General features: G+C 46.2%; 1 protein-coding gene and 1 pseudogene across 4 annotated transcripts; one reads left to right on the plus strand and one right to left on the minus strand.

The window, feature by feature from the left end:
* Positions 1-2028: 2028 nt before the first annotated feature.
* On the minus strand, positions 2029-20362 carry STMN4 (stathmin 4). Of its 4 annotated transcripts, XM_004775095.3 has the most exons (8): positions 20241-20362; positions 9327-9418; positions 8068-8163; positions 7323-7403; positions 6686-6894; positions 5605-5796; positions 4863-4916; positions 2029-2646 (listed from the first exon to the last, which is right to left on the minus strand). In XM_004775095.3, the coding sequence occupies exons 2-7, from the start codon at positions 9337-9339 to the stop codon at positions 4896-4898; spliced, it is 612 nt and encodes a 203-aa protein (XP_004775152.1). In that variant the 5' UTR covers positions 9340-9418; positions 20241-20362; the 3' UTR covers positions 2029-2646; positions 4863-4895. The 4 variants fall into 4 exon arrangements, with proteins under 4 accessions (XP_004775152.1, XP_012902624.1, XP_004775150.1 ...); XM_013047170.2 differs by lacking the exon at positions 7323-7403; XM_004775093.3 differs by lacking the exon at positions 4863-4916.
* On the plus strand, positions 18891-24882 carry LOC123391564 (annotated as a pseudogene).

The raw sequence follows: 24882 nt of genomic DNA on the forward strand, positions 1-24882 counted from the left end.
TTTCACTTTTCAACGTCAGGCACTGAGGATTAGTGGGACCCAGGGGTATCTTGTTGACAGATTGTAGTTTTCTGCCTGATCTAGATCAGCCATATTCTTTGATATGCAATTGAGTGTGTTTTCTGGGTCTTATATACAGTGCTTCAGTAAAATGCTATACCAATGAAGCCTCAAGACAAGTGGCCTGGCCTTTCTTTTAACTAGATTGCTGCCCATAATCCCATCCTATGAAGAAATTCTGGAGCAACCAGTGCCTAGGACACAGAGAATAATAAAACTGGTTCCTGATTTCAAGAAACTTCAAGTCTAATAGATGAGAGAGATAGGTAAACAAATAATTACATAGTAATCAAACCATGTAAAAGGTACCAAATATTGATGAAGTCAGGGAACTTAATATCTGAGTTGACTTTAAAGAATGATTAACAATTAATATTCAGCAAGGCAGGGAAGAGCAACCCAAGTAAGAGAATTGCCTTTGCAAAGGATGGCAAGGTGGATTCATAGGGTTGAACAAGGTATGAATGCTAAGTACAAGTGTTTGGTGAAAGAGAATAGTGGGAATGAAGCTTCCTCCCAGTCTTGGGTTTTCCCATGGCAGGATGGAGATGCTAGTGGGGTAGATTTGTGGGAATAGATCCTTAAGCCATTCTTGTCTCCTTTTACTCAGAGGCAGACAGTTCTAGATGGCATGGCCCCAAGCCTCTCACTTTCTCAAGCACAGTAGCTTCTAAAGCCCCTGGGGCTATAAGTCTGATCTCCACATTCACTGGAGAGCAGTGACTTTCAAGGAGCTTGGATTGCAACTCCCAGAAAGAAATACATCTTATGCTGTGACCTAGAACACACATGTGCAAATGTAAAACTGAAACACAACTTCTCCAAAACACTATCTCCATTGTTGCCTGCAGTCACTTTGATGTTTTGTTTCCTAGTCTATTCCATTGGAAAAAAAAAAAAAATTAAGGTTAGGCGGCACCCACTAAGTTGATATCACAGTCTAATGAGCCACAACTGGCACTTTGAGAAATACTCTCCTGGAACTTACATTCTAGTTTGGAAGTGTTGAGAAACAGCAGAGTACAGCCACCAAGGGCTTGGACTCTGGGAGCAAATGGCCAGAATTCAAGTCCCAATTCACCTATATATTGCCTGCATGATCCTGATCAAGTTACTTAACCTTTGTATGCCTCAGTTTCCTAGTCTGCAAAATGGGATAAGAGTACTACTGGGTAGTGTTGTTGTGAGGATGAAGTGATAGATGTCGAGATAGACATAGATATATACCCAGAAAACTGCTGGGCATCTAGTAAGTACTGCTGAAGTGTTAACTGCCATTATCTTCTTCCTCCTTGGCTCATCCTCATCATCAATGAACCTCCTGTCATCCCCTCCTAAAATGAAGAAGCCAAATGCAGTACCACTGGTGGGTTGGGGTGGGGAGATTTACCAAAAGGTTTATTTATAAAGCTGTCCAAAGCTACAAAGAGTGTGGGCCAGGGGGAGGCCCCTTGCTCTTGCAGGCTGTGGCCCTGTTTGCAAGGAAGAAGAAGGAAACTCCTTTCCCAGTCATGGTTTAGTGTTTTGGATAAGGTGGGTCTGAAATGATCCCTCTGCATTCCATTAACAAACATTTTATTTCCTTGCTAACTTTTATGACCACCTAGAATCCCACACTCGCAAAGGAATGGGAACCTTCTTACTGTGTGTGTTGAGGACGATTGGAATGCCAATCCACAGAAGGCAGGCTGGAATTTCTTTCCTCATCAATTCAGTGAACTCAATCCAATAATGGACAACCCACAAAGGGGGTTTAAAAAAATGAAGAAGAAGAAAAGCAAAAGCAAATTTTTCCATTATGCCGAAGGCTGCCATGTTTAACCCACCTCACCTAGCACCTCTCAGTTGCTCTGATGGTCCAACTAAGGAAAAAAAGGGACATCAGCCACCCTAGGGGTAGAAACCCAAGAATACTCTGTCCAACACTCAAAGGACAAATTCAGAAAATAAAGAACAGGAGACCTGGAGTAAATATTTCATTGGTCATGATGATCAAAAGATGATGGTTAATACACACACACACACTCAGACCTCATCCCACCTGTTGCAGGGCGGAAGCAAGACCTCCGGGCCCCCCACCCACTCCCTGGGCTTCTCCTTCCATGCCCTGCAGCCACACCGTCACCCAAGACCCCACCCTTCACTTGGTACTTCTACTGCCCCATTTGTAGCTTCCCTCGACAGGGTGCCTGGATGTTCACTGTGAAGAAAAGCCAAGGACTTGACCTGAGTCTGCGGTGGGCAGGGTTGCAATGTCCATGAGTTCTTCTCTACCTCCTTTCCCAAATTCTCTCCTTCTCTCCCCTCTCCCACCCCATCATTGTTCCCCAGAAACAAATAGGATGGCTTCACTGGTCAATTCTTTACATGTACAAACACCAAAAGCAGAGGAAACACCCCTGGCCACCCCCCTCCCCCCAAACCCCAGTGCTGGGAGAGCAGCCGACGGCGGACGAGGCTGCCTTGGGAACTGCGGAGCTGCTGGAGCTGTCCGGCTGTTCTGGAAACTTCTTTGGCCTCTGGGCTTTACCTGGAGGCCTCTTCCTTCAGCTCCTTGTTTTTCCGCACCTCCTCTGCGTGCTTGTCCTGAGAAGGAAGGGAGTGAAAAGGGCAGGTCACACAGGCTTCCCCAGGGATAAAAAGGAAGCCGAGGGGCAAGAGAACCCAAAGTAAGAATTGCAGCTGCAGGAAGTGATGAGGAAGGTCTGCAAAGATGTCCTGAGAAGGGGCAAGACTGGTAGGAGGCAGGTGAGTGAGCTGACTGGTGCGGCCCCAGGGAGCTCATTGACTGGGGCCAACCTCCCCAGGGGGACCCACCTCACAGCAACCTCAGACTCCACCAGCCTCCCCCTCCTTCACCTGGCCCTCCTGGGCTTGCACTGAGTGCATGGGTTGACTTATTGTAAGGAGCAGCTCAGTGCAGCTACACCGGAGGAGCAGGTGGAACAGACAGGCCTCATTACAAATGTCCCCTACACACACTTGCAGCGTGACCGCTGCTTTCACTTCTGTCCATCCCCTCAGTTGTTTTCTTCAGCCCCATGGTGAAAGATGAGGGCTCTTAAATATAAATTGACTGGGGAACTTTTGGAAATGTCACCCAACTCCAAAAAGTGGACTCTCTCATAAGTGGTGTATGAGAACCGTCTTCGCCGGACAGCATAATCAAACCAAAAGATGGGATCTGACCTCAAAGACCCATCAGCTGTGTGACCTTGACCAACCACTTCATCAGTCAGAACTTGGCTCTCTGGTGTTTAAAGACAGGGCCTAAACCAGAAGTTCTTTTTACCTCCAGAATTCTGTGATTTTAGCTTTCCCCTCTAGGACACATTATGGTCTGCCTTACATCACTGCTCATTGTGCATCTGTCTAGGTCCTCTATTGGATGGTGACTTCCCTGGAGGCAGGGAGCACGCCTTTTTCTCCTTTATATTTCCCAGTTCCCCCTATGGTACTTTGCACTCAGCAGGTGCTTGATAAATATCATCTCTGCCAGACCCTGGCAATCACCCAAATAGCATCATATTCAGATATCAAAAGTCAGCCTGGAGTAGGCCTACTGAGGCAGACCAGGAGCCCAGGATAGACTGAAAACCATGAATCCATCCCTGAGAAGACCCTAGAACTTTCCACTGCCCTGGGCAGAGTGTGGGTAGTGGTGTGTCTAGGATAATGTTTCTAAACCTTGCTATGCATTATCAGCAAAATCTAGGGAATTGGTTAAACTGCTGGATCCTCAGGAACCATCCCTAGAGAGCCAGTGATGGTAGACCAGTAGGCTCCCAAGGATCTGTAGTTTTAAACTCTATACCCGGTGAATCTGATGTGGATGGTCAGTGACCCATGCAGATACTGACACAGAAAACATTGACTTGGAGCAGGCAGAAGCCACATACCTATCTGTTACCACACCTCCCACCTTCCTCGATGCCCAAGGGTCACAGTCCCCAAGGAGTGATGCCCACTCAGATTCTGACTCTAACATCTTGCTTCTTTGAGTCTTACTCCACCTCCATAGCTATTACTTCAGATGGGGGGCATATCTCAAACTCTTCGCCTTGGAATTGACCTCCATTCAGGTAAGGAGGTACTTCTTCACTTGGTACTTGGTGAAGAAGTACCAACTCTAGATTTCTGGGTTTTCTTTGGTCTCTGATTGTCCCCTCTCTGGCAAAAGGCTAATGGGACCATTGTAGGCTGGTCCCCCTGAAACAGGGTTGAAAGAGTCCCCTGGATTACACAGCCAGAGAATTGGGTTCTAGTCCCAGCTGCACTGCTTAAGGGCTGTGTGACCCTGGCCAAGTTATTCGACCTTCTCTGACATAGTTTCCCCATCAATTAAATAAGGATAACGTTGTTCTGCTTACTTCATGGATTTGTTGTTAGGATGGGAGTAGGAAGAAGTAAAACTGTTTTTGCCATTTTTTAAAATACCATATCGTGGCTCTAGCCTCTAGTATTTCTTCTGGGTTTGTCCTGAGTGCCCATCCCCCACTTTATGGCAATCCCAGATTTTTTTCTTTTTTCTTGCAAGAGTTTGTTCCTAGCCATCCATCAACAACTGGGGAAGACTGAAGTGAGACCCAGATCACTTCCCTCCCATATGATACTTGGTGGAGGCCTTACTGCCCCTATTAGGGCAGAGTGTGAGAGTGAAAGGGCTGCCACATGCTGGCTAGCTGCAAGGTCTATGCAACATTCAGATCCCCTGTAAAGAAACCAGTCTTTCTAGCAACTGTTGCCAAGTGCCTGAGACTCTAGGTGGATGGGCAGGAAGGAGTGGGGACCACGCTGCTCACCATGGGACGAGGCCACCGATCGGGTCCCGGGAGTCACCGCGCAGCAGGCGGCTCCTGGAAATAAAACACAGAGCTGGAGCTCTCCCAGGAGCTGCAGGAGAAACTGGGGCAGCCTTGAGACTCAGGAAATGAGGCCAACGTGTTCTCAGCAGAACGGGCTGTTATTCTGCTGACACGTGGGACCAATCCCAGTCTCTCACGTTTCTCTTATGTAGGTGACACCATTAGGTTTATTGACAAAGGGCAGAATATTGGAAAGAACCGTGACTCACTCAGTCCCAATCAAGAGTTTTGGAGAGAATCATGTTTCCTGCTCAATGGTCAACTCAGCTTATCAAGTCCTTGGCTTAGAGCCAAGAGCCCAAGTCATCATCTTTCATTAAATTGAATCGGTCTATTCAAGGATGAAGCCAGGAATGTACAACGGCTAGTTCATCCTTACTCTCTTGCATTAGGCAGGCTTTCTCTAGAGATAAGAGGTCTAATCTCCCTAAGACAATGAGAAATTTCAATTGTGTAACTGCGCATAATATCCCCCAAGGAATTCCAGAGCTCAGCTCATGTTTCTTACCTATGACTTCCCAAAACATCCCTTGAAACTCTGTAAAGATCCAGCCTAACAGAAATACCCCCTTTCCTACCTGAGGCTGTTTGCTACCTGAAATAATATGTAGGTCCTTTATACTTGCCTTGGAAGGAAGAGAGTGTTCCAGGAGTCTCCTCTCTCACAAAGAACACTTACCTTCTCTTGCAGCCGTTCCAACATGGCAGCAAGGTGGGCCTCCCGGTTCTCCTTATTCGATTCCATCTTCTGAGCCAGTTTCTCCTTAGCCATCTTGATGAAGTTGTTGTTTTCCTCAATGGCTTTTTGGATCACCTCTCGCTCATGTTCTCGTTTCTCTGCCAGGTGCTTCAGGAGCTCAGCTTCCTGATACTGAGGCAGCACAAAGGGAGAAAGAGACCCTTGAAGGTGAACATGCCACGGTGTGTTTTCACCACCAAAACGTAAGAGTTCTATACCCAGAACACATACCTCCCTGAGCCTGGTCCCTGTCCCATTGGCAAGAAACAAGGACACTTTCTGGATTCTCCCACCATTCCCTCAGTTGTTGTTGTTGTTTGTTTTTTGATTTTCCTCAATGCCTTCATTCACTCCCTCCTTCCTTCATTGATTCACCAATATTAGGTGACTATATACCATACGCCAAGTACTATCCTAGCAACTTGGGAAAGAAAAAAAGTCTCATAGAGGAGATATGTGTGTGTGTGTGTGTGTGTGTGTGTGTGTGTGTATGACTCTAATCCAGACTAGCATGTGACATATGCCTTAAAAGGTAGAAAGGAAATGCCATTAAATCCAAGTGAAAGAAGATTATTTTCTGCTTCAAAGATGGAAAGCTTACATAAAGATGGCACCGGAGTTGGGACATAAGAATCACTAGGAAACAGAGGGCACACAAAGGGATGAAAGAATACAACACCATGACCTTCACCTTCCCCCAGTTAAGGAGCCCTTTCCTTGATTGTCTAGCCTTTATAGGAATCTTTAGTGTTTGTCAATGTCTTCCTCCTGTTAGTGTGCACCTCATGGACATAGTCATGCAATGCCTTACCCCTCTAACCAAGCTGTAAGCTCCTAGAGACCAGGGACCTTTACTTCTTTGTTTCCCTCAATGGTTCCTCATAATCTTCCCTGTATATAGGAGGTGCTACTTAAATATTTGTAGGTTGGTGGTGACCTGACCCCAGCTCAGAGCCACCTCTTATCTTGTCCAGCTCCCTCCTGTCATGCTGAGTTGGAAGAAAGAAAGGACGGCACTTACCTTCCTTCGTTCCTCAGCTGCTTCTAGTTTCTTCTGGATCTCTTCCAGTGATGGGTCTCGCCGCCTGGGTAAGGAGGCATTGAACTCGGGAACCCCATCAAAGGAGGGTGGCTTCAGGATGACTTCAAAGGACTGGCCCGAGGTACATTTGTTCAGTTCGATGACTTCCATGTCAGAAATTACACACCAGTTCAGGTCCACTGTATCTGCTGAAGAGAGCAAGAAACGTGCTACTTACTCTCTGTAGACTAGATTGGCCCTCCAAAAGCATGCACACATGCATACATATATGGGAGATCTGGGGTCCCCAATGCAAATCAATGACCAGGGTTCTGGGTTGGCCCTGAACCTGGTACCTAATAGTCAGTGGGCTTCAATGGGGCTCAAGGAATTGGTAGCCACAGCAAGGGCCCAGGCTCCAAGAGTAGGTGCCCCAGAGTTTGTGGCTTCTAATAATGGCTATAGCAAATGATTTTGCTTTTGCCACAAGGCTTCTCCCATACTTGAGCTCTTGCTCAAATTGTCCTCAGTGGTGGCCAACAGTGGTGTATTTGCCCACCACCCACCACCCCACTCCTTGTCCCACTACCAATCTGATGGCTCAGCCTGTTGCCACCTCTCCCCTGCTCCCTCCTACCCTGCTCTCTTCTTTCTCTCCAGTCAGCACTGTCTTTCCGCTGGCTTTGATCTTTCCTCCTACACTGTCTCCCACACCAGCCTAGACAGAAAGAACAATCTCAGGTAACCCAAGCACTCTCATCTCTCATTTCCAGAACAAATCTGTCCCTTCCTTTTAATCCCTGGAAAATTAAAAGGTGTCCTGTTCCCTGCCCCTCTCTGGTCAGAACATGGCCATTCAGTGCTTCTTGCCAGTGTCTTGGAACCTGTCACAGGTCCTTGTCAGCATGGTTACCCTCATTGGGTGACTGCAGGTAGAAGCCCTCTCTCTACTTCTGGACTCTCAGAACATTCTCCACCATTCCCAGAGGAGGCCTGTCAACCGTGGAATCTAGTGATTCATACTGCATCTTGTCTTCTATTCTAGGTGCTCTCCAAGAGTAGAATCTCTGTCTGCTTCACTTCTGTATCCTCCACAGCATCCATTTGTTAAATGAAGGAAGAAAAGCTAAGATCAAGATTGCTCTGCAGAGGGTCTGATTCAGATTTTCACCTGCTGTCTAATCCCCCAGTAGCAGCCCCACACCTGCCCTCTCATGGTGTTTAGACCCTCAGAATAAGCTGTGGAGGTTTTACTTGCTCTGGGAAAGAGAATGTGACATGGGAAGGAGAGTTTCATGAAACTGGGACAGGAGTGTGGTATTCATGGATACGAGCCCAGACACCCTCCACAAGTTATTCTCTCAGCGGCGGCCCTCACTTACCTTCATATTTATAGGATGATTTATTCAGGGGATCGGCCAGAAAACAGGAGCAGAACAAGGATACCAGTGGAAGCTCCTTCATCTTCTCTTTGTAGGCTGCAGAAACACCAGTAGGACAACATGGTGACCCCCTCCTAGACTCAGAAGTCAGCCTTCTTGTGACTCTGCATACCCGAGCACCCAGAGGTGACCAGGCTCCACAGAGGTATCTAAACCATCCAGACCTACGCCTTGGCTGAGGGTCCAGCCTCCTTTGCCCTGAGCAGCCTGGTTTAGGATTTTCGTGTGTGTCCTATGTTCGTTATGTCCACTTCTGTTCATCTTATCAGAACCTGAGCCTTCCAGAGCACCCAGATGATCCCATCTTCTCCTCAGTGCATTGTTTCCCTTCTTAGCACTGAATGCAAAATGCCTTCAGGTAAAACACAAGCACTAGTGCCTTTGCCCCTGCCTGGCACCCTGGACCTAGTTCTCTTTTTCCTCACATTTGCCAGAATAGTTCATTTACTTTGCTCCAAGATACAGGAAATCTACACTCCATATTACTCAAGGTACTCAGCAGTGCATCTCTGAAAGGTAAAGAAGCCACACCATCATCACTCTAGTCTTACCCCTCACTGAGAGGCAAGGTCAGGATGTGAGTCTTCTCTGACCTTCCCAGGGCAGTGGTCAAAGCCAAACATGCTGGTGTCCATGAGGGCTGAAGGAGTAGCCCCACCACTGCCTAGCCTCTTTGTGTCAGAAGTGGATTTGAAAACCAGGAGGTCACAGGCTAGAGCTGATACGGTGAAGTCCAGCCCACCCCTCCCCTGGCCCTGGCGTGTGCTCCTGCCTGTACCCCTACCACCCTAGGGCCAATGCTTCTGGTTTTAAGCTCCACTATGTTCAGACTCTCTCTGTTCTCAGCTAAACCCAATGTAGTGCTTAAGCACTTTCCTCCTCATTTCTCATTTCTCAATGAGAAAAAATTCTCATTTCTCAATGAGAAAAAATTCTCATTTTTTACAAATTGAAAACATAATTAAGCGCAAAATAATATATGTGCATTGTAAAAACTTCTTAAAAACACACACAGATGAGTAAAAGGAGGAAAAGCTCAATGGTGATCCCACCCATCTTCTAGAGATAACTTCCTTAACCCTTAGGTCTACTTCTTGTCAGTCTTTTATCCTTCTTTGTGCCTATGTAAGTACATATATGTGTGTACAGAAATACCCTATACTGTGGTGCCCCATCACAGAAAGAGTTTTTGTACCTACCAGCGAGGGTCATGTTTTCTGGATGGTGAGGGCTGAATCTGGCTCAAAGTCCCAAAGTAGGTCTGTCACCAACTCAGGATGCCGTCACAAATCTGAGAAAGAGAGTATTCTACCACTGACATGTTATTTGCATACGGAATTTCTTTATAAAATTGGGGAGGGAATCCCAGAAGGCACCTGGTCTGCTCCCACCACCAGGAACTCTACACACCCACTCTCCCTTTCCCAAACCCAGATCCTCTCTTCAACATCACCACAGTCAAGTTCAGTTTCCATGTACTAATGATAGTTTCATAATTGGCTTTCTAGTCTCAAGTATCCCTGAGTATCAGACACAGATTTCCCAAAACTGTATGTGTCAAGAGGTGTTCATTTCTCTCTCTGTAAAGCTTAATGGCTGGCCCAAAACAAAGGCTAGGGTGAGAGACAAATCCTAATTCAGAATCACTTGGGAGGTTTTCAAAAAATAACTCTGTATCCTGAATTTCTCCCTATTCCCACCCTCAGACCTCCCTGCCCAGCCTGTTCTGATAGGAGATCAGAAGGAATTGGACAGAGGATGTCAAAATACTACTCCAGATGGCCCCTCACTCACTACCCACCAAGAACCTCTTGTCTTAAGCACTCCTTGACCCCAATTAACATAACCCTGGACTATGAGAGAAAAAAAAAAAACATTGTTATAGAATAATGTCATCATAATGTGGTTGGTGCAGAGTTGGAAATCAGCATGCAGGATCATTGTGGGAGCACAAAGTTGGGGCTTCATACTCAGCACCTGGGAGACCCTGGGGAGCCAGGCAGGGGTCCTGGTGTTAGCAGTACCTGAACCGAGTCTTAAATGATGATTGGAATTAAGCAGGGAGGGCATTGTGCCAAGGAAGGAACACAAGCAAGGTGGGGGTGGGGCGTGAGAAAGCTCTGTGTCTGTGGTTGATGCTGGACCCGAGAGTGTGAAGGAGGAGGGAGAGATGAAATAGTAGGTGACAGGGCCCTACTGAAGGCTGCTAGCCAGTGAATTGAGGAATAGCCAGTGGTAAACAGTCATCATGGGGACCACTTGATCTTTGGTCACTGTGGTGGTTAATTTTTGTATCAACTTGACGGGACTAAGGGATGCCCAGATAACTGGTGAACATTATTTCTGAAGGTGTCTGTGAAAGTGTCCCATGGACAGGTTAACATTTGAGTGGATAGGCTGAGAAAAGATGACTGTCCCCAATGTGGGTGGGCCTCACCCAATCTGTTGAGGGCCTTAAAAGAACAAAAGGTAGAGAAAGAATGAATTCACTCTCTCTGCTTGAGATGGACATCCATCTTCTCCAGCCCTCAGATATGAGAGCTCTGGTTCTCTGGCCTTCAGACTTGGACTGGAATTACGCCACCAGCTCTCTTGGGTCTCCAGCTTGCAGGTGACTGATTGTGGGATTTCTCAGCCTCCCTAACCACATGAGCTAATCCATCATAATAAATCTCTTTCTGTATGCATCCTATTGGTTCTGTTTCTCTGGAGAATGCCAACTAATGCAATCACCCTCGGTGGTCACCGTGCCAGCACAGGTTGGTGTGAGCCAACAGCTTCACTGCCTGCAGCTCACAAGGGGAAGGACTCTGAGACTGATGTAGAGCCCCTTTCCTTCCTTAATGAGGTGTTTTCCCTCTGGCAACTGGGGTCTGTACTAGCTATGGATGAGCAGCGGATGAGTGGGGGAGCCACGGGGGGCGGGAGGGGAAGGCAGGAGGCTCAGCTTTAGGACCAGACCAATGCAGAGTCAGACTCAGACTTGATCTCACTTACTAGCTGTCACTCACATGTCCAATTTGCTTTCTCCATCTTAATTCTGCACCACATTGCACAATTGACGTGAGAAAAGCATATTACAGCATCCAGCAAAAAGGAGGTACTTAATGAATGTGAATTTCCCTTTCTCTGCCTTTTCCATCAGGGTAGCCACCACCCACATCCCTGCTTCAGAGTCCCTGCCCTGGTCCTCACCAGCTCGGCAATTAAGGACTGTAATCTCCATTTGCAGATGAGGAACCAGAGGCCCAGAAGGTTTATGTGGCTTACTCGGGGTCATGAGGTTAGAGAGGTATAAAAGCAGAGATTTAAAGCCAGGTCGACTAGCCTTGAAGTGCGCCTCCCTGAAGCCTTTGTGTTTTTTGCCAGGCCCCACCCCGCTTGCTATGCAGCACAATGGGCCTCTTTCCTCTGAGCCAAGCTGATCCTGACTGTACCAGTGGGTCCCTGAACAGGGCCTGGATGTGCCATCCCTGGTCACAAGGCTCCATTCCACACAATTTTGGCTCATAGCCAAGTTGATTAATGAGGTGACTGGCTGGGCCAGCGGGCCCTTGCAGGAGAGGGCATGGCATTGGACTTAACCTAGGTAATGGATCTAAAGCTGGAGGTCCAAGTAAGTGAAGTGAGGCAGAGAAGGATACTCTAAGAAAGAAAGGGGACTGAGCTGGACTTCTTATGTAGGAGTAGGTACCTGGAATGAGGGACCATGCCCTTCAACCAGACCTGGGCAGGACAATTAAGACCCTCTACTCATGGAGCACAGATTACGACTCCTGTCACCTACATGATCCCAATTAATCTTCATGTGAAGAATCAGATTCTGCAGGTGCCTCTATGCCTGCCATGGCTTTGGAACTTGACAGTGTGTGAGCATGTGGACTGGATTTAATGGGAAACAGAGAAGGCCCAGTGGGCTGCATGCAAGGCTCATTGGGACCAACTGGTAGACCAGCAATAAGAAGATGAGGAACCAGCAGACTAGGGAAAGCATTTGCTCTTTATATTCTATTCAGCAGGAAGGCGCTGACATCTTTGGACTAAAGGAGGAGAGAGAACATGGTGATGCTGATGATAATAGCCAAAGGAATAGCTACCACATCATGAACACCTGCTTGGTACCAGAAAATTCACAAGCATTATTCCAATTTGTTCTCTGAGGTTATTTGTAAGAAGGAACTTGAAGCTCAGCGGAGTGAGTTTAATGATACAAAAGCCTACAAGTGGGAAAGGCAGACCTGGGGTGTTCATTCTAAAGCCATTTCTGTCATTAGTTGCTACTCAAGCAAAAAGATTCTTCTGACAGCATCAGCCTTGGGAAAAAATAAGGAGAGGAAGTTTGGAAGCCAGGACGAGGCACAAAGTGACGAGGACCCACCTAGAACAAGCCCTCAACTGTTTGCATCCCAACCAGTACCGTTTTCCTGCAAGCCAATCTATACATTTACTCCAGCTCCAGCATCTAAGTCTATGTATAGAAAAGAAAGTATCACATATTTTTATTGATAGATGGAACCATTAGCATAATTGGTAGAAGTAGTTGGTTAGCAATAACCCAAACGAGAAGAGACCCAGGCCATAAAAACACGAGATGCAGAATGAGTATGTTTTGATTGGCAGACACGGTGACTGAGAGAGAAGGTCTGGAAATTAAGGCTGTTGACTGAAGGGGGATCTCGTGTGGCATGGTGGGGGGAAAGATGTCTAAAACAAAGAGGTCAGAGCCCCCCGTTTTCCCCTTGAATATCAGAATATCAGCTGCGGAGTGGAGTAAATTTCTGACCAGAAGTTCCCAACTAGGTCAGCCTCACTCCCAGGAATAAACGTGGGACTATTTGATAGTCACTAGACTAGAGGTGCTCCATGCCTTCAGTGGGCAATAGCTGGATAAACTAAACACTGAACAGCACATATCCATCCCACACAACCAACAATTGTCCTTTCCAAAGTGCTAATACACTCCTCCCCGGGGATCAAAGATCCTAAGGTCACCCTGAGATGGGACCAGGGTCCAAACCTTTGAATTCCAGCACCCTTACCCTTCTTCTTGATCCCTTCACTCCTCCCACACACCAGGACATGAGGGGAAAACCCATGTGGGGCCCACCTGAGCTGCATGAAAAGATGGGGATTTAAAGGACTTTTTACATGACCAGAAATGGCACCCCATGCTCCCAGGTGTTCTGTAATGTGGTTGATGCCCAGGAGCCCATAGAGATGCACACCAAGCTCTCTGATGCTCTATCATCATGACCATTTACTAGGTGCATGCCTGATCCCCTTGAGGCTCCTCTGACAACCCCCACTCCCCAAGTAAGACTGTGTTTTATTTGTCACTGCAAGGAATGGCCACATACGGCTTTCAGGATATGCCAAATCCTATGTGGACTATTTTTGAAGGGTGAAAAGTTAATGCACATGCCAGTGGTTTGACTAGAGTGGTCCCTGGTGAGGGTGTCTGGAGAAAATAGAGGGACTCTGGCATGGAATCAGGGCATGGACACAGTGAGCTCTGATCTGGGACGTCTAAACATGTTCGGTACAGGGAGGTGGCTTTTTAGGTCTATGCCAATTACTAGTCCTGTTGAAGTTACGCATGTGCCTGAAATCAGCCGTACATGTGACCTAAATGTCATGGAATCCTATCTCGGCACAGTAACTGTGGTTATTTTGTGCCGATCAAAGGACTTTGACTGAAAACTTTACATCTTATCTGAGATTAAAAAAAGGGATATAAATTATTTTTTCATGAATGTGGCTCTTTCCACGATACTTATTGAATATTTAATTCTGTGCCAAGCCCCCAGCTGGGTCCTAAAATGACCACAGGTGTTTTGGGGGATGAAAACGTGAAACAGGTCCCCAGGGTGAGAATTTGGAGTCTGGGAAAGTTTTGCAGATGCCCTGCGGGTCCACGGCAATTCTCCAGCAGAGAATTATATAGCATGGACCATGTTATAAAGGGAGAAGGAGCAGCCAGTAGAACACAGGCCAAGACCGGACCAGTGAGACCCACAGAAGGCAATGCGGTAAAGCGCAATAGCGTGTGATTGACTGGCTTTGGAGAGCTAGCGTTGTCCAATCACCACGCCCGCAGGGGTTGCTTCTAAGGGCTTCCGGAAGATGAGATGGTGGGAACTAGTGTCAGAGGCAACTTCCAGACAGTATCTAACAGGCTCAGGAATGCAGCTTCTGTCGTATTTCTAGGAAATAAAGAGGAGTCACCTGTTGGCAAGCACAGAGTCTAGGGAGCCCCTCCTCCTTGTAACAGCTATGTTGGGAGGCCAGCCAAAGAAGGAAAATTGAGTCTAAAAAAATGACAGCCCCAAATAATCTACAGTGATGGCACTTTCTGGGCTGCTTGTATTTTCCATTTAATACATAGGAAGAATCAACATATTGGAAGCAAAATTCCAGGGCACAGACTTCCATGCAGGGTTGCTGGATGGAGGGCAAGGCATTGAGAACCCGGTACCGTGGGAGATGCTGGACTCAGAGTACTTGGGAGCATGGAGTATGGAACAAGCCCTGTAATCGGAGTCCTAGTCACAACAGTAGCAATATTTTGGAGTGCTTTGCAGTTTACCAGGCACTTTCAAGTGCATGTATGTGCATATATACATTTTATATGTAATGTTTTAATTACAAACATATTAATATCCTATTTCAGAAAAGAAATCCCTGTCATCTCGCTGCTTTTTGCTGTTGGCATTTCTTTCTAGTTTTTTTTTTCTTCCTAATGTTCATGATTTCTAGATAGTTGTAATTTGGGCATATATATTTTATCATTACATTCTCTCCAAATCCTATAAAATAGGTCTATTATACCCATTTTACTGATGACTAATTCAGTCAAGTGACTTGATTTGCCCAAAGTCTTACAAGCAGAAAGCAGAAAATGATATAGATGGGATTTGAACGAATGTCTTCAAGGTTCCATGGTCCTTCCTCATATCCAAGACCAAGTGTAAATGTAAGTAGGGTGGATGACTGCATAGGGCATGTGGATGAAGGGTGCACAAAGGTTTGCCCACCCCAACCATGGGCAGACCGAGGGCTTAAAGTTTTCACCACTGAGTTCTCTTCTACAATAGGCATTGCCTCAGAAAGTCCTGTTCAAAAGCATATACACGCCCTACCAAGTGTAATCAATTAAATCATTTTCACATCAGCAGAGATGTGAAAGGTCAAGCTCTCTGCCCATAGATGGGAGGAGCCATGGTGATCTCTAGCATCTTCATTTCCCACGCTTTTCAGATGAAGAGACAGAGGGCCCAAGAGTGTTGGTGCCTTTCCCAATACTAAGTAGGAGGGGCAGAGCCAGGTTTCCAGTCCACATTTAGCTACAATCAAGAGAGATTCTCATCTTTTACAATATTATTCTTGTTTTCTTTATTCTTTCATTCTTCCCCAGTGCTTTGTAAGTTTTACATCTTGTTTTAATCTCCAAGTTAAAAATCATTTATATCTATGTTTTATTATATTAAGAAGAAAACAGTATCTAATGGTTTTCTTTGTGAAAAATGAGAGCTTTTGCATGCTTTTATTTCCTTTCACTACAAACCTTCTGATTTTGTCACAGGGATCTGTATTTTCAGTTCTGGATTACTATTATTGATTTCTTTCTTAAATTACTTATTCAACACATATTTACTGAGAATTGACTATACATATCACATTAGGAAGGTGCTTAGAAGTAATATAATGATAAATTTAATAGACATGTTCCTTAGCCTTCACATATTTCACATTCAGCTCTATAAATATGTTGATTATATTAGACAAAGACTCGGGAAACGCAGGTGGCTCAGTTCAACATCTGACTCTTAATTTTGGCTCAGGTTGTGATCTCAGGGTTGTGAGAGCCTCCTGAAGATTCTCTCTCTCTCCCTCTTCCTCTGCCCCTCTCCCCAGCTCCCTCACCAATAAAGAAAATAATTAGACAAGAAAAATAATTAGACAAACCATCTAAATTCTAGTATTTTCTTTCACCATTATCAATACCATATCTGTTTTGTACCCAAGTTCTTTAATTTGATAAAAAGTTTTGGTTAGCTAGACTACTTCTGGGGTAATACATTCTTCAAGCAGGGTTCATGGAATATTTATTGAGTCCTTACTTATCTGTTTGGTGGCAAGTGATGAAGACAGATGCGTCTGTCCCAGGATCAACAGTCAGGTAAGTTGTGTTAGTGCTATTAGCTAATGGAATCTATGACCTGCTTCCTCATTCTCGGTTTCAACCTTGCTTTCTACCTGGGCATTGACCCCCAAACGATCCCCTGGAACTCTACACCCTGCCCCACCCCCTCTCTCACCCTGTAGTCTGCACTCAGCTCCCTTCTCCGGATTCACATTCCCTGATTGGTTCTCTGAACTCCCGGGATGCATGTTCTCCACCATAAATTAGGCCAATCATCCCAGAGCTCCACCCTTTCCCATCTGTTATGTCTTCTTGCTTCCAACAACCTACCTCTGAAAGAAGGACCCTAAGGGCATGGACACACGGCAACCATCAGTTTGAATGGATAGAAAAGACCAGAGAGCATAGGCGAGGAAGGGGGACGTGTAGGTATGTATGGGGAAGCAGGGGTAGTGGACCTTTATCTGTGTATTTGCCTATCTTCCTGGTGGAACTAAAGATGTAAAAACCTGCAAAATGCTTTTTAAAGTATCAGAAGATATTTTTTTTTTGTCCATACTCTTCCTAAAAAAAAAAAGAAAGAAAGAAAAGAAAAAAAATAACCTTTTTCCAGACTGTCACATCTCTAAATATAACAAATTCTAACTTAGTAAGCAAATTAAATTATACATGAAGAGTGTTTATTAGCCAAGCCAAAAAAAGGGGGGGTGGAAATAGAGTTTGTTTCTCTACAGAGCATACAAAATTACATTTTGAATATTTTATAGTTTTCCCCAAATTTCTATCCCCCTCCCCAAATAAATGGCTCATTTCTACCTACCTATGATTTCAAAACCTCTGGAAATTCTGTACCTCCAAATGATAGTCTCCAGTTAAGTGAGAAATAATATAAAGAGATCAAGGGGGTCTGCAGAACAGATCTTAAGACTTCAGGAAAAATTAAGCTTTTCTTGGATTATGATATTGATTTTGAAAACATCCCATTATTTAAAATCAACAGTACAAACAGATCTGAATTTTCCCGTTCTTTCTGTATGGTTGGTTTAATGCAGACACTGTCCTTCTTGCTTTACCTTCCTCTTACCTTCCTTCTCTGCCTTTTTTCCTGTCACACCTTACTCTCCAGATCTCAGTTTATCAATCTTTATTGCTCTACTTGAAGTCGTATCTGTCAGCCCACTTATGTCCCATCAGGCAAATGTGGTTTAAATGGCCTAGATGGATGAGGGAAGGCAGCCAAACTTGGTTGGCCCTGGGATTTCTTTTATTGAGCCAAAGTGAAATCTAAATGTTAAGCAAAAAAAATTGCAAGACACTCCCACCACCCCACTGGCCAATAGTGTGTCTGTTCAACCCTCTGCTCAGGAAGAACTATATTAGACCAGACTTCTCAATTTTTGATATACCCTTTAGAATGGACTATCCCCCTACAGAAACAGTTTTCCACTTAACACAGTACTTGGATGTTAGACACCTATTTGATACATGGTCACTGGGATGTGTTTGAGCAAGACAGTTCTTGCAAGAAGTTCACAGTCTATGATATGGATGAATCTTGAGGACGCTATACCAAGTGAAAGAAGCCAGTCATAAAAACACAAAAGCTACAAGATTTCATAAGGTACCTAGAGTAATCAAATTCATAGAGACCGAAAATAGAATGGGTGTTGCCAGGGGCTAGGGCAGGGGGAGAAGGAATGGAGAGTTAGTATTTTACAGGGACAGAGTTTCAGTTTGGAGAGATGAAAAAATTTCTGGGGCTGGATGGTGGTGATGGTTGCCCAACAATGTGAATATAGTTAACACCACTGGACTGGATACCATAAAATGTTTAATATGGTAAATTTCGTGTCATGTGTATTTTACCAAAATTAAAAATTTTTTTAAAGAATTCATAGTCTGGTAGGAGTTATCCACAGGCTTACAGTCTTAGAAAAGGTCATAAGGGTCACTGAGCTTGTGTTTTTTTCTTACTGGGACCAACAACAAAGAACTGCATTTTTGTATCATGACCCAGGATATACCTGCCTTAATGCTGACAGACATACATACCTATAGTCACTGATACAAATACATACACAGAAGTGTACACATAACTGAACTATAAACATAAATATGTAAATACATGCTTATTTATTTTTAACTATAGTAATATTTCTAAAATATGTTTATAAAGATAAACATTATTTATATTTATAAATATTTACATAACTGAAAATACATAATTAAGAAATCGTGATTGAAAATATTTACTCTATTATATGGAATATGTTTTGACTTTTTTTCCATTCTCACTTATCTCATTTTATTTGAAAAAAAAATACCAGTTACAACCCATAAATCAGACTTCACAATACACTATTGGATCTCAGTCTGCAGTTTGAAAAACACTAACCTAGATCCAGTCCCCAACACAAGGCAGAAATCTCTATAGCTACCCTGTGGATGGTCAACTAACATCTGCTTGAATGCCCTCGGTGGTGGGGAGCTCACTCTCTACAATGCTTTTGGTGGATCCATCTAGCAATAAAGATCCTTGTCCAATCCAGATCTATTCCAGGAGTGGCCTGGGTGGAGCTGGTGATCCCAGGACAGGGACCTGCTGACAGGTGCTCCGGCAATGCTGGTAAGTGGATTTTAAGGAGGATGCAAGCACATTTCCTAGCAGCAAGGTGGGGGCTTGGGACAAGCTGAGGAGAGAGTGCTGGCTGGCCCTAGAGGACAGGGCAGGGTCTCTGGAGGCTCTAGCTTCATTCAGTGGAGCTGCTAATCAGACTTTGCCCCTCTGCCTCCTCACCTCTCGCTCCAGCACTATGATTATCTCCTCATCTGGAGGATGATCTCATTCCCCCTGGCACCCTGACTCCCTGCCTGTGGGAGAGGTTTCCTCCCCCTAGAGGGGGCCTCAGCCTCAGTAGAGACAGATTCTCCCACATTCCTCTCAACCTGCCACCCACCCGGCGGAACTCCAATAGTCCACCGCTGGACATCCCTTCCCAATGTGTTCTCTTGGTCTTGGGACACGGATGTATCCCTGCCCAGAGGGTTCGGACCTGGGCTGCCTCAATATTTCTGAACCTCCTCCCAAGGGGTTCAGGGGACCTGTTTTTGTTTGATTTTTTTTCCCCCAGGACAATGGGACTGCTCCACACCTAACTGTATCTTCCTGGGAGGAATGAGACAAAGACAGCACGCCACGTGGGGACGGAGCTGGCCACTGGACAGCAAATCCCTAGTCCTGGTCCCCTGGATGAGAAGAGAGCAATGCCTAAACTCCTGGCGACGGCAGTGGGCTGAGCAAGGAGGGGCCGGCTCAGCCACTAGCGGGGACCAGGGCGTGGCAGTTGTGGGTTCCCGCAGTTTGCTGCCTGACAGCCCGCTGGCCCTGCCCAGGTAGGAGCAGGTTGACCTCAGGGCGGGGCGGGGCAAGGAAGAGGTGGTGATCTCATTGTATCCTTAGAATACAGGAGCAAAAAGTAACCCAGTGCAGATAGAGGAGAAAGAAAAGGATGAAACACACGGGGAAAAGGAGCCAAGAAAAACTGTGGCTGAGAAAGGAAATGTAAAACCCAAAGCAGCTGCTAGCTTGAAGCGGGTCTGGGCATCAGAGCCAGCTCAGGGGAAGACAGACTCAACAAAACCATTCTGCCTGTGCAACAGAACATTTTTATGCAGGAAAAAACTCACCATGGACATCCGACCCAAAAGAAACGCTGGCAATTCCCGCCCACCCTCTCTCTCCTGAGCTCTGGAATAGAAGGACTGCCTCTAGCCATGCCCTTACCCCTGGGGTAGACCCATTCTTTTCACACATCACCCCATTTCCCCCAGGATTTGACAAAGTTGAATTGATGGAGTGAAACCAAAGGCAGCACAATAGTGCCAGATCTCTTGCTTCTCCTCTCTGCCGCTGCTAATTTTTTCTTTTGTCTGAAAAGCCTCAAATAATTTGCATTTCATTCCTACTTACCTGGAGTCCTGTTCGAAGCGAGCTGCTCCCTTCCTCACTCCCTCAATTAGTGGTACCCTGGGCTTCTCTCCACATCAGCACCACTGCTCGCTCTCGCCATGACATCACCTCTGAGCTCGGTGATTGGCCGACAGTGGGTTGCTTGGCAATTGGACAGTCTCTGGCGGAGCAGGGATTGCCTGAGTGAGTAACTCTTAGCAGGCCAGGGAATGGAAGATGATGTCAGACAAATAGCCTGCTTTCCATGCTGCCTACAGAGCCAGAGCCGGGGTGTAGGGGGGGGGGGGGGGGCAGGGTGAGGGTGGGGATCCAGAAGAGAAGGAGGGAGTGGTACAGGAAGGTGGGGGTGAAGGCCCAGCTTGCAAGCTGAGCTGTCCAGCGAGGGAGAGCACCTGGAGGGGGGAATGATGAATGATGTCCAGAATCTTTAGCTCTTTCAGATCTGGGGGTGGGAAAATATGGAATCTAGAGGAGAAATCAGAAAGAACAGATGAACCCTAAAAATAGCTTCTGGAGGGCTCAGTGCCTGTTTCCAGCTCTGTCAGAAGGGCTGGTGGGTTTGAGCGGTGACTCAGAATGCAAGAAAGGGGGCTGCAGACACCCCAGGCCTGGGAGCTCGTGAGGGCATGGCACGTGGGTCCCAGGAGAGCAGGGTTTCCCTCTTGCCACCTGGCTGTGATATTGGCCACGCCTCTTCTGTGGCAACGTGACTAGCACTGGTGGGTCCTCACAGTCCACCCAACCCTCCCCTCCCCCTGGACCTTCCAGAGGTAAGAAGACCATGACTGACACTGAGGAGCATCACTACCCAGGTACCTCCTCAAACAGATGGACCCCTGAGGGGAGAGGTGGGATCAACCATGGTGGCTTCCCTAGTTCCCTCAGGAAATGAGGACAGGGAGCCCCTGATGTCACCTTCTCAGCCTGCTGGTCCACCGGAAGTAGCAGGGCCAGGCATCCTGTGGAACAAGACCCCTTCTCTAGAATGCCTCTCTGTTCAAAGCCTCACTGAATGTCTTCTCCCATCCCCACACTCCCATGGCCGTGCTCCAGCACTCTGCCTCACCTCACCTCCATTTTTGAAGGGGGTGGATTTCTTTTACTGTGGTAAAAGGCACATGACACAAAACTTAACCATTTTAACCATTTCTCTGCATACACGTTGATGGCATTAAGCACATCCACGATGTTGAGCAGCCGTCAGCACCATCCAGCTCCAGAACTCTTTCATCTTCCCAAATTAAAACTCTGTCCCCATTAAACACTAACTCCTCCCCCCCCCCGGCTCCTGGTGACCTCTAATCTACTTTTTATTCCACTGAATGTGCCTATTCTAGCAAATTCATTACCTCATATATTACCTCATGTAATTGGGCTCATACAGTATTTGTCCTTTTCTTTCTGGCTTGTGTCACTTAGCATCATGTCCTCAAGGCTCATCTACATGGTAGCGGGTATCAGGATGTCCTCCCCTCAGCCTTCCAGGGGAGGGTCTATTCTACCACAGTCAATGTCACTGACCCTTACCTTCTACCTCCACTGCCCTGCTGACTGAGAACAGACAAAAGTCACCTTTGTTCAGCCCATGCTCTTAAATCGTTTTTGAATTGCAAGAGCACCAAAGAGCATCTGCATATCCCCACCTGTGCGTGCAGAAGCCATGCTGTGTACCTATTCTGCAAGCGTCTCACATCAGGGAGGAAGCAGGTTCTTGGGCCTTGGCATGCACCCCACAGTTGGGAACCACTGGTTGGCCACTCACTGTCCAGTGCCCTGTGCTCCTCTCCAGGGGCCCCATGTGGACTTCTATCTTCCAACTCCCACCCCCCTCACCAGGAAAGGAAAGCACCCATTAGTTGCCCAGCTCTGGGCAACCCCACAGGGTGGGGGGAGGGGATGACCAGAATAATGAATGACCCCTGACAGCCTTTGGAGTCCACCAAACTCACTCTCACTGGTCCGGTCATGTAACCCCCAGCAAACAGCAAAGGCAACGGGACGAAAACCCTTCTTCTGCAGGAATAACATGCTTATCATGTATGCCACATGCCAAGAAACCAAGACCCTCTGGTCCCGAACTGGCCCAATTCAAAGGCAATCAGGAATGCCTAGGGATATCGAAATGGTTGCCTGAATGTGCAGAGAGAGCAGAGGTCACACTGTCTGCCAGACCAGTATCAGGAATCCAAGTGAACCTGAACCATGGGGACGCTTTGCAGTCAAGGGAGCCTCTCCCCTCTCCCTTCTCCCCTGGCTTCTCTTTCCTCCTCCCTCCCAGCACTGAGAAGTCTGGAACTCCACAATCTGCTGCTCTGGAAAGGGAGTGGGGTGGAGGGAGGAGACAGTGAGTTGCCATGGTGATGGCAACCAATGAGAGATTCTCTGCTCCTAGGGGAGGGGAGCACTCTGTCTGAGTCCCCTTTACCGACTAATAGGAGAGGGGGGCTGGGGCAGAGGATAGGACATCACAACCTGAGAGCAGAGACCAAGGTGGGGGAAATGCAGAAAGCTGCCTTATTTTCAGAGTTATTTAGTTACTATTTGAGTACTACGCAGTGATGGACTGTGTGTGTGTGTGTGTGTGTGTGTGTGTGTGTGTGTGTAAATATGTAAATATGTAAATATGTAAATCTCACTACAGCCCTGTGAGAAGGGGACTCACCACCCCATTTCTACAAGAAACAGAGTCAAGTGGTAACTTGCGCACAGCCTCCCATTAAGGGATGAGACCTAGATTTGAATTGATTGGGCCTGATATCAGGAAGAGGGAAGAGGGAGAGTAGGCAAGCCACATAGAGCTCTGCCTACCCAGTCTAACCAGATGCCAGTGTCCCAAAGCTTCCCCAAGATGGCATAAGACCAGAGTGATGGAACAGAGAAAGAAATACAGTTATTTTACGGAAAAGCATCAAGCATGGAGTCCAAAGGTTAAAGAGTGAGGCATGCAATCACCAAGGTCAAAGTCAGGAGGTTAAGGGGGGCCTTTATTTTAGGAGTGAGACTAAAGTTTGGGAGATCTCTTCTATAGAATGTATTGAATTGAATACTATCGGGTATTTACTTAAAACAAATACAAACGAGTGTACTATGTAACTTTTAAAAATGTGAGCAATGTTGTTTCCCTTGAATAGTGGCTCCCATGATTCAAGCACACTCATCACACCAATAGCTTGGATTTATTTCAATCAACCAAACGCAAATAAAACTTAGCCAGTTCGAATCTAGGCAATGTTGGATTGCTGAACCTGTTTCTTTATGCTGATAATTAGATTTGCAAACTAAATTATAAGGATGGTTCATATTTAGAACAACAACATATAGTGATGTTTATGAAAACATGTATCAAGGGGGGAAGGGCGCCTGGGTGGCTCAGTCATTAAGCGTCTGCCTTTAGCTCAGGTCATGATCCCAGGGTCCTGGGATCCAGCCCTGCATCAGGGTCCCTGCTCAGCAAAGCCTGCTTCTTCCTCTCCCACTCCCCCTGCTTGTGTTCCCTCTCTCTTGCTGCCCTCTCTTAGTCAAATAAAAATTTTAAAATTATATATATATAATACATAATATATATACATTATATATAATACATTATATATAATAATATATATACATAATATACACACACATACACACACACACACACACACACACACACATATATCTCAAGGGAGCTACAACCTGTAAGTCACTTAGAACAGTGCCCAATGCAAAGTATGTGTTCAATAAATGTTAGCTTTTACTTCAGTTGAATTCAAAAGTAGACTACCCATGAGTCTGCAAGTAAACAGAAGTTGGTCTCGAACTTAACAAAACATGAGCATTTACATCAAAACTGAACACACACCCATTAGAGGATGGGCACGACAAGCAGTCTCCTCCTGGAGGAAGGCACTGTGGCTGAGACGGCTGCAGGAGACCTGAGCCAAACAGTCACCTTCAGAAAGTGGACAAAGTCCCAGGGGAGACCTCTCCCTCACAGATGGCACATTCCATCTGGAAGTCTCGATTAAATGGAGCAAGACAGGTCAAAACTTCCCAGAAAGACAATGTGATGCCTTAACACCCTGGTTTCACCAGACCCTCAAGAAGAGGGCAGAGATCAAAATGTAAAGAGAGAAGCTGTCCTTACTTGCCGAGGCCACGTTCACAGTCCGAGGGGCTTGGGCACCCACAGTTATCCACAGTGTAAGTGAAGCCTAAGTAAAGTTCCCATGAGGATAATGCCACAGGTGATAACTTTGTATTTGAACATCACCATGAAGGAACTGACAGTTACAAACTGACTGGTTTAGCCAGAAGTGGGGACCATGCGTCTGAATTAAAGAGGAATAATGCCCAAGCAGTAGGAGCAGCTTCGAAGCGGACTTCCTTTGCTACTTTGGATGAAGCTGTTAAGATAACCAACAGGCGTGTAAACCCCATCGAACATGACAACCTTCCCCAGACTGGACACGCCCTTGCCTGTAGCATCACAGAGCTGGATAAGAGACAACAAGACTTCTAGAGGTTAAAGAAAACACAGAAGAAGGAAAAGATTCTCCAGGAAAAATCTGAGCAGGACTTGGCACAGCGGAGGGTGGCTGGAGGGGCGAGGGAGCCCACTGATGGGCTGGCTGGAGAGAAGCACAGAACTCTTCTGTTCAGATAG

The sequence above is a fragment of the Mustela putorius genome, unplaced genomic scaffold (genome assembly GCF_011764305.1).
Source record: "Mustela putorius furo isolate JIRA1106 unplaced genomic scaffold, ASM1176430v1.1 tig00000242_pilon_pilon_pilon, whole genome shotgun sequence".
Taxonomy (NCBI): Eukaryota; Metazoa; Chordata; class Mammalia; order Carnivora; family Mustelidae; genus Mustela; species Mustela putorius.

Excerpts from the sequence above, each read along its gene's own strand:
- STMN4 (XM_004775093.3), bottom strand. Across the intron at positions 6,895-7,322 it reads GAGAGAAAGAAGAGAGCAGG|CAGATACAGTGGACCTGAAC; the intron begins GTAGGAGGGAGC and ends TGCTCTCTTCAG. Across the intron at positions 2,647-5,604 it reads TGGAACGGCTGCAAGAGAAG|GACAAGCACGCAGAGGAGGT; the intron begins GTAAGTGTTCTT and ends CTTCCTTCTCAG.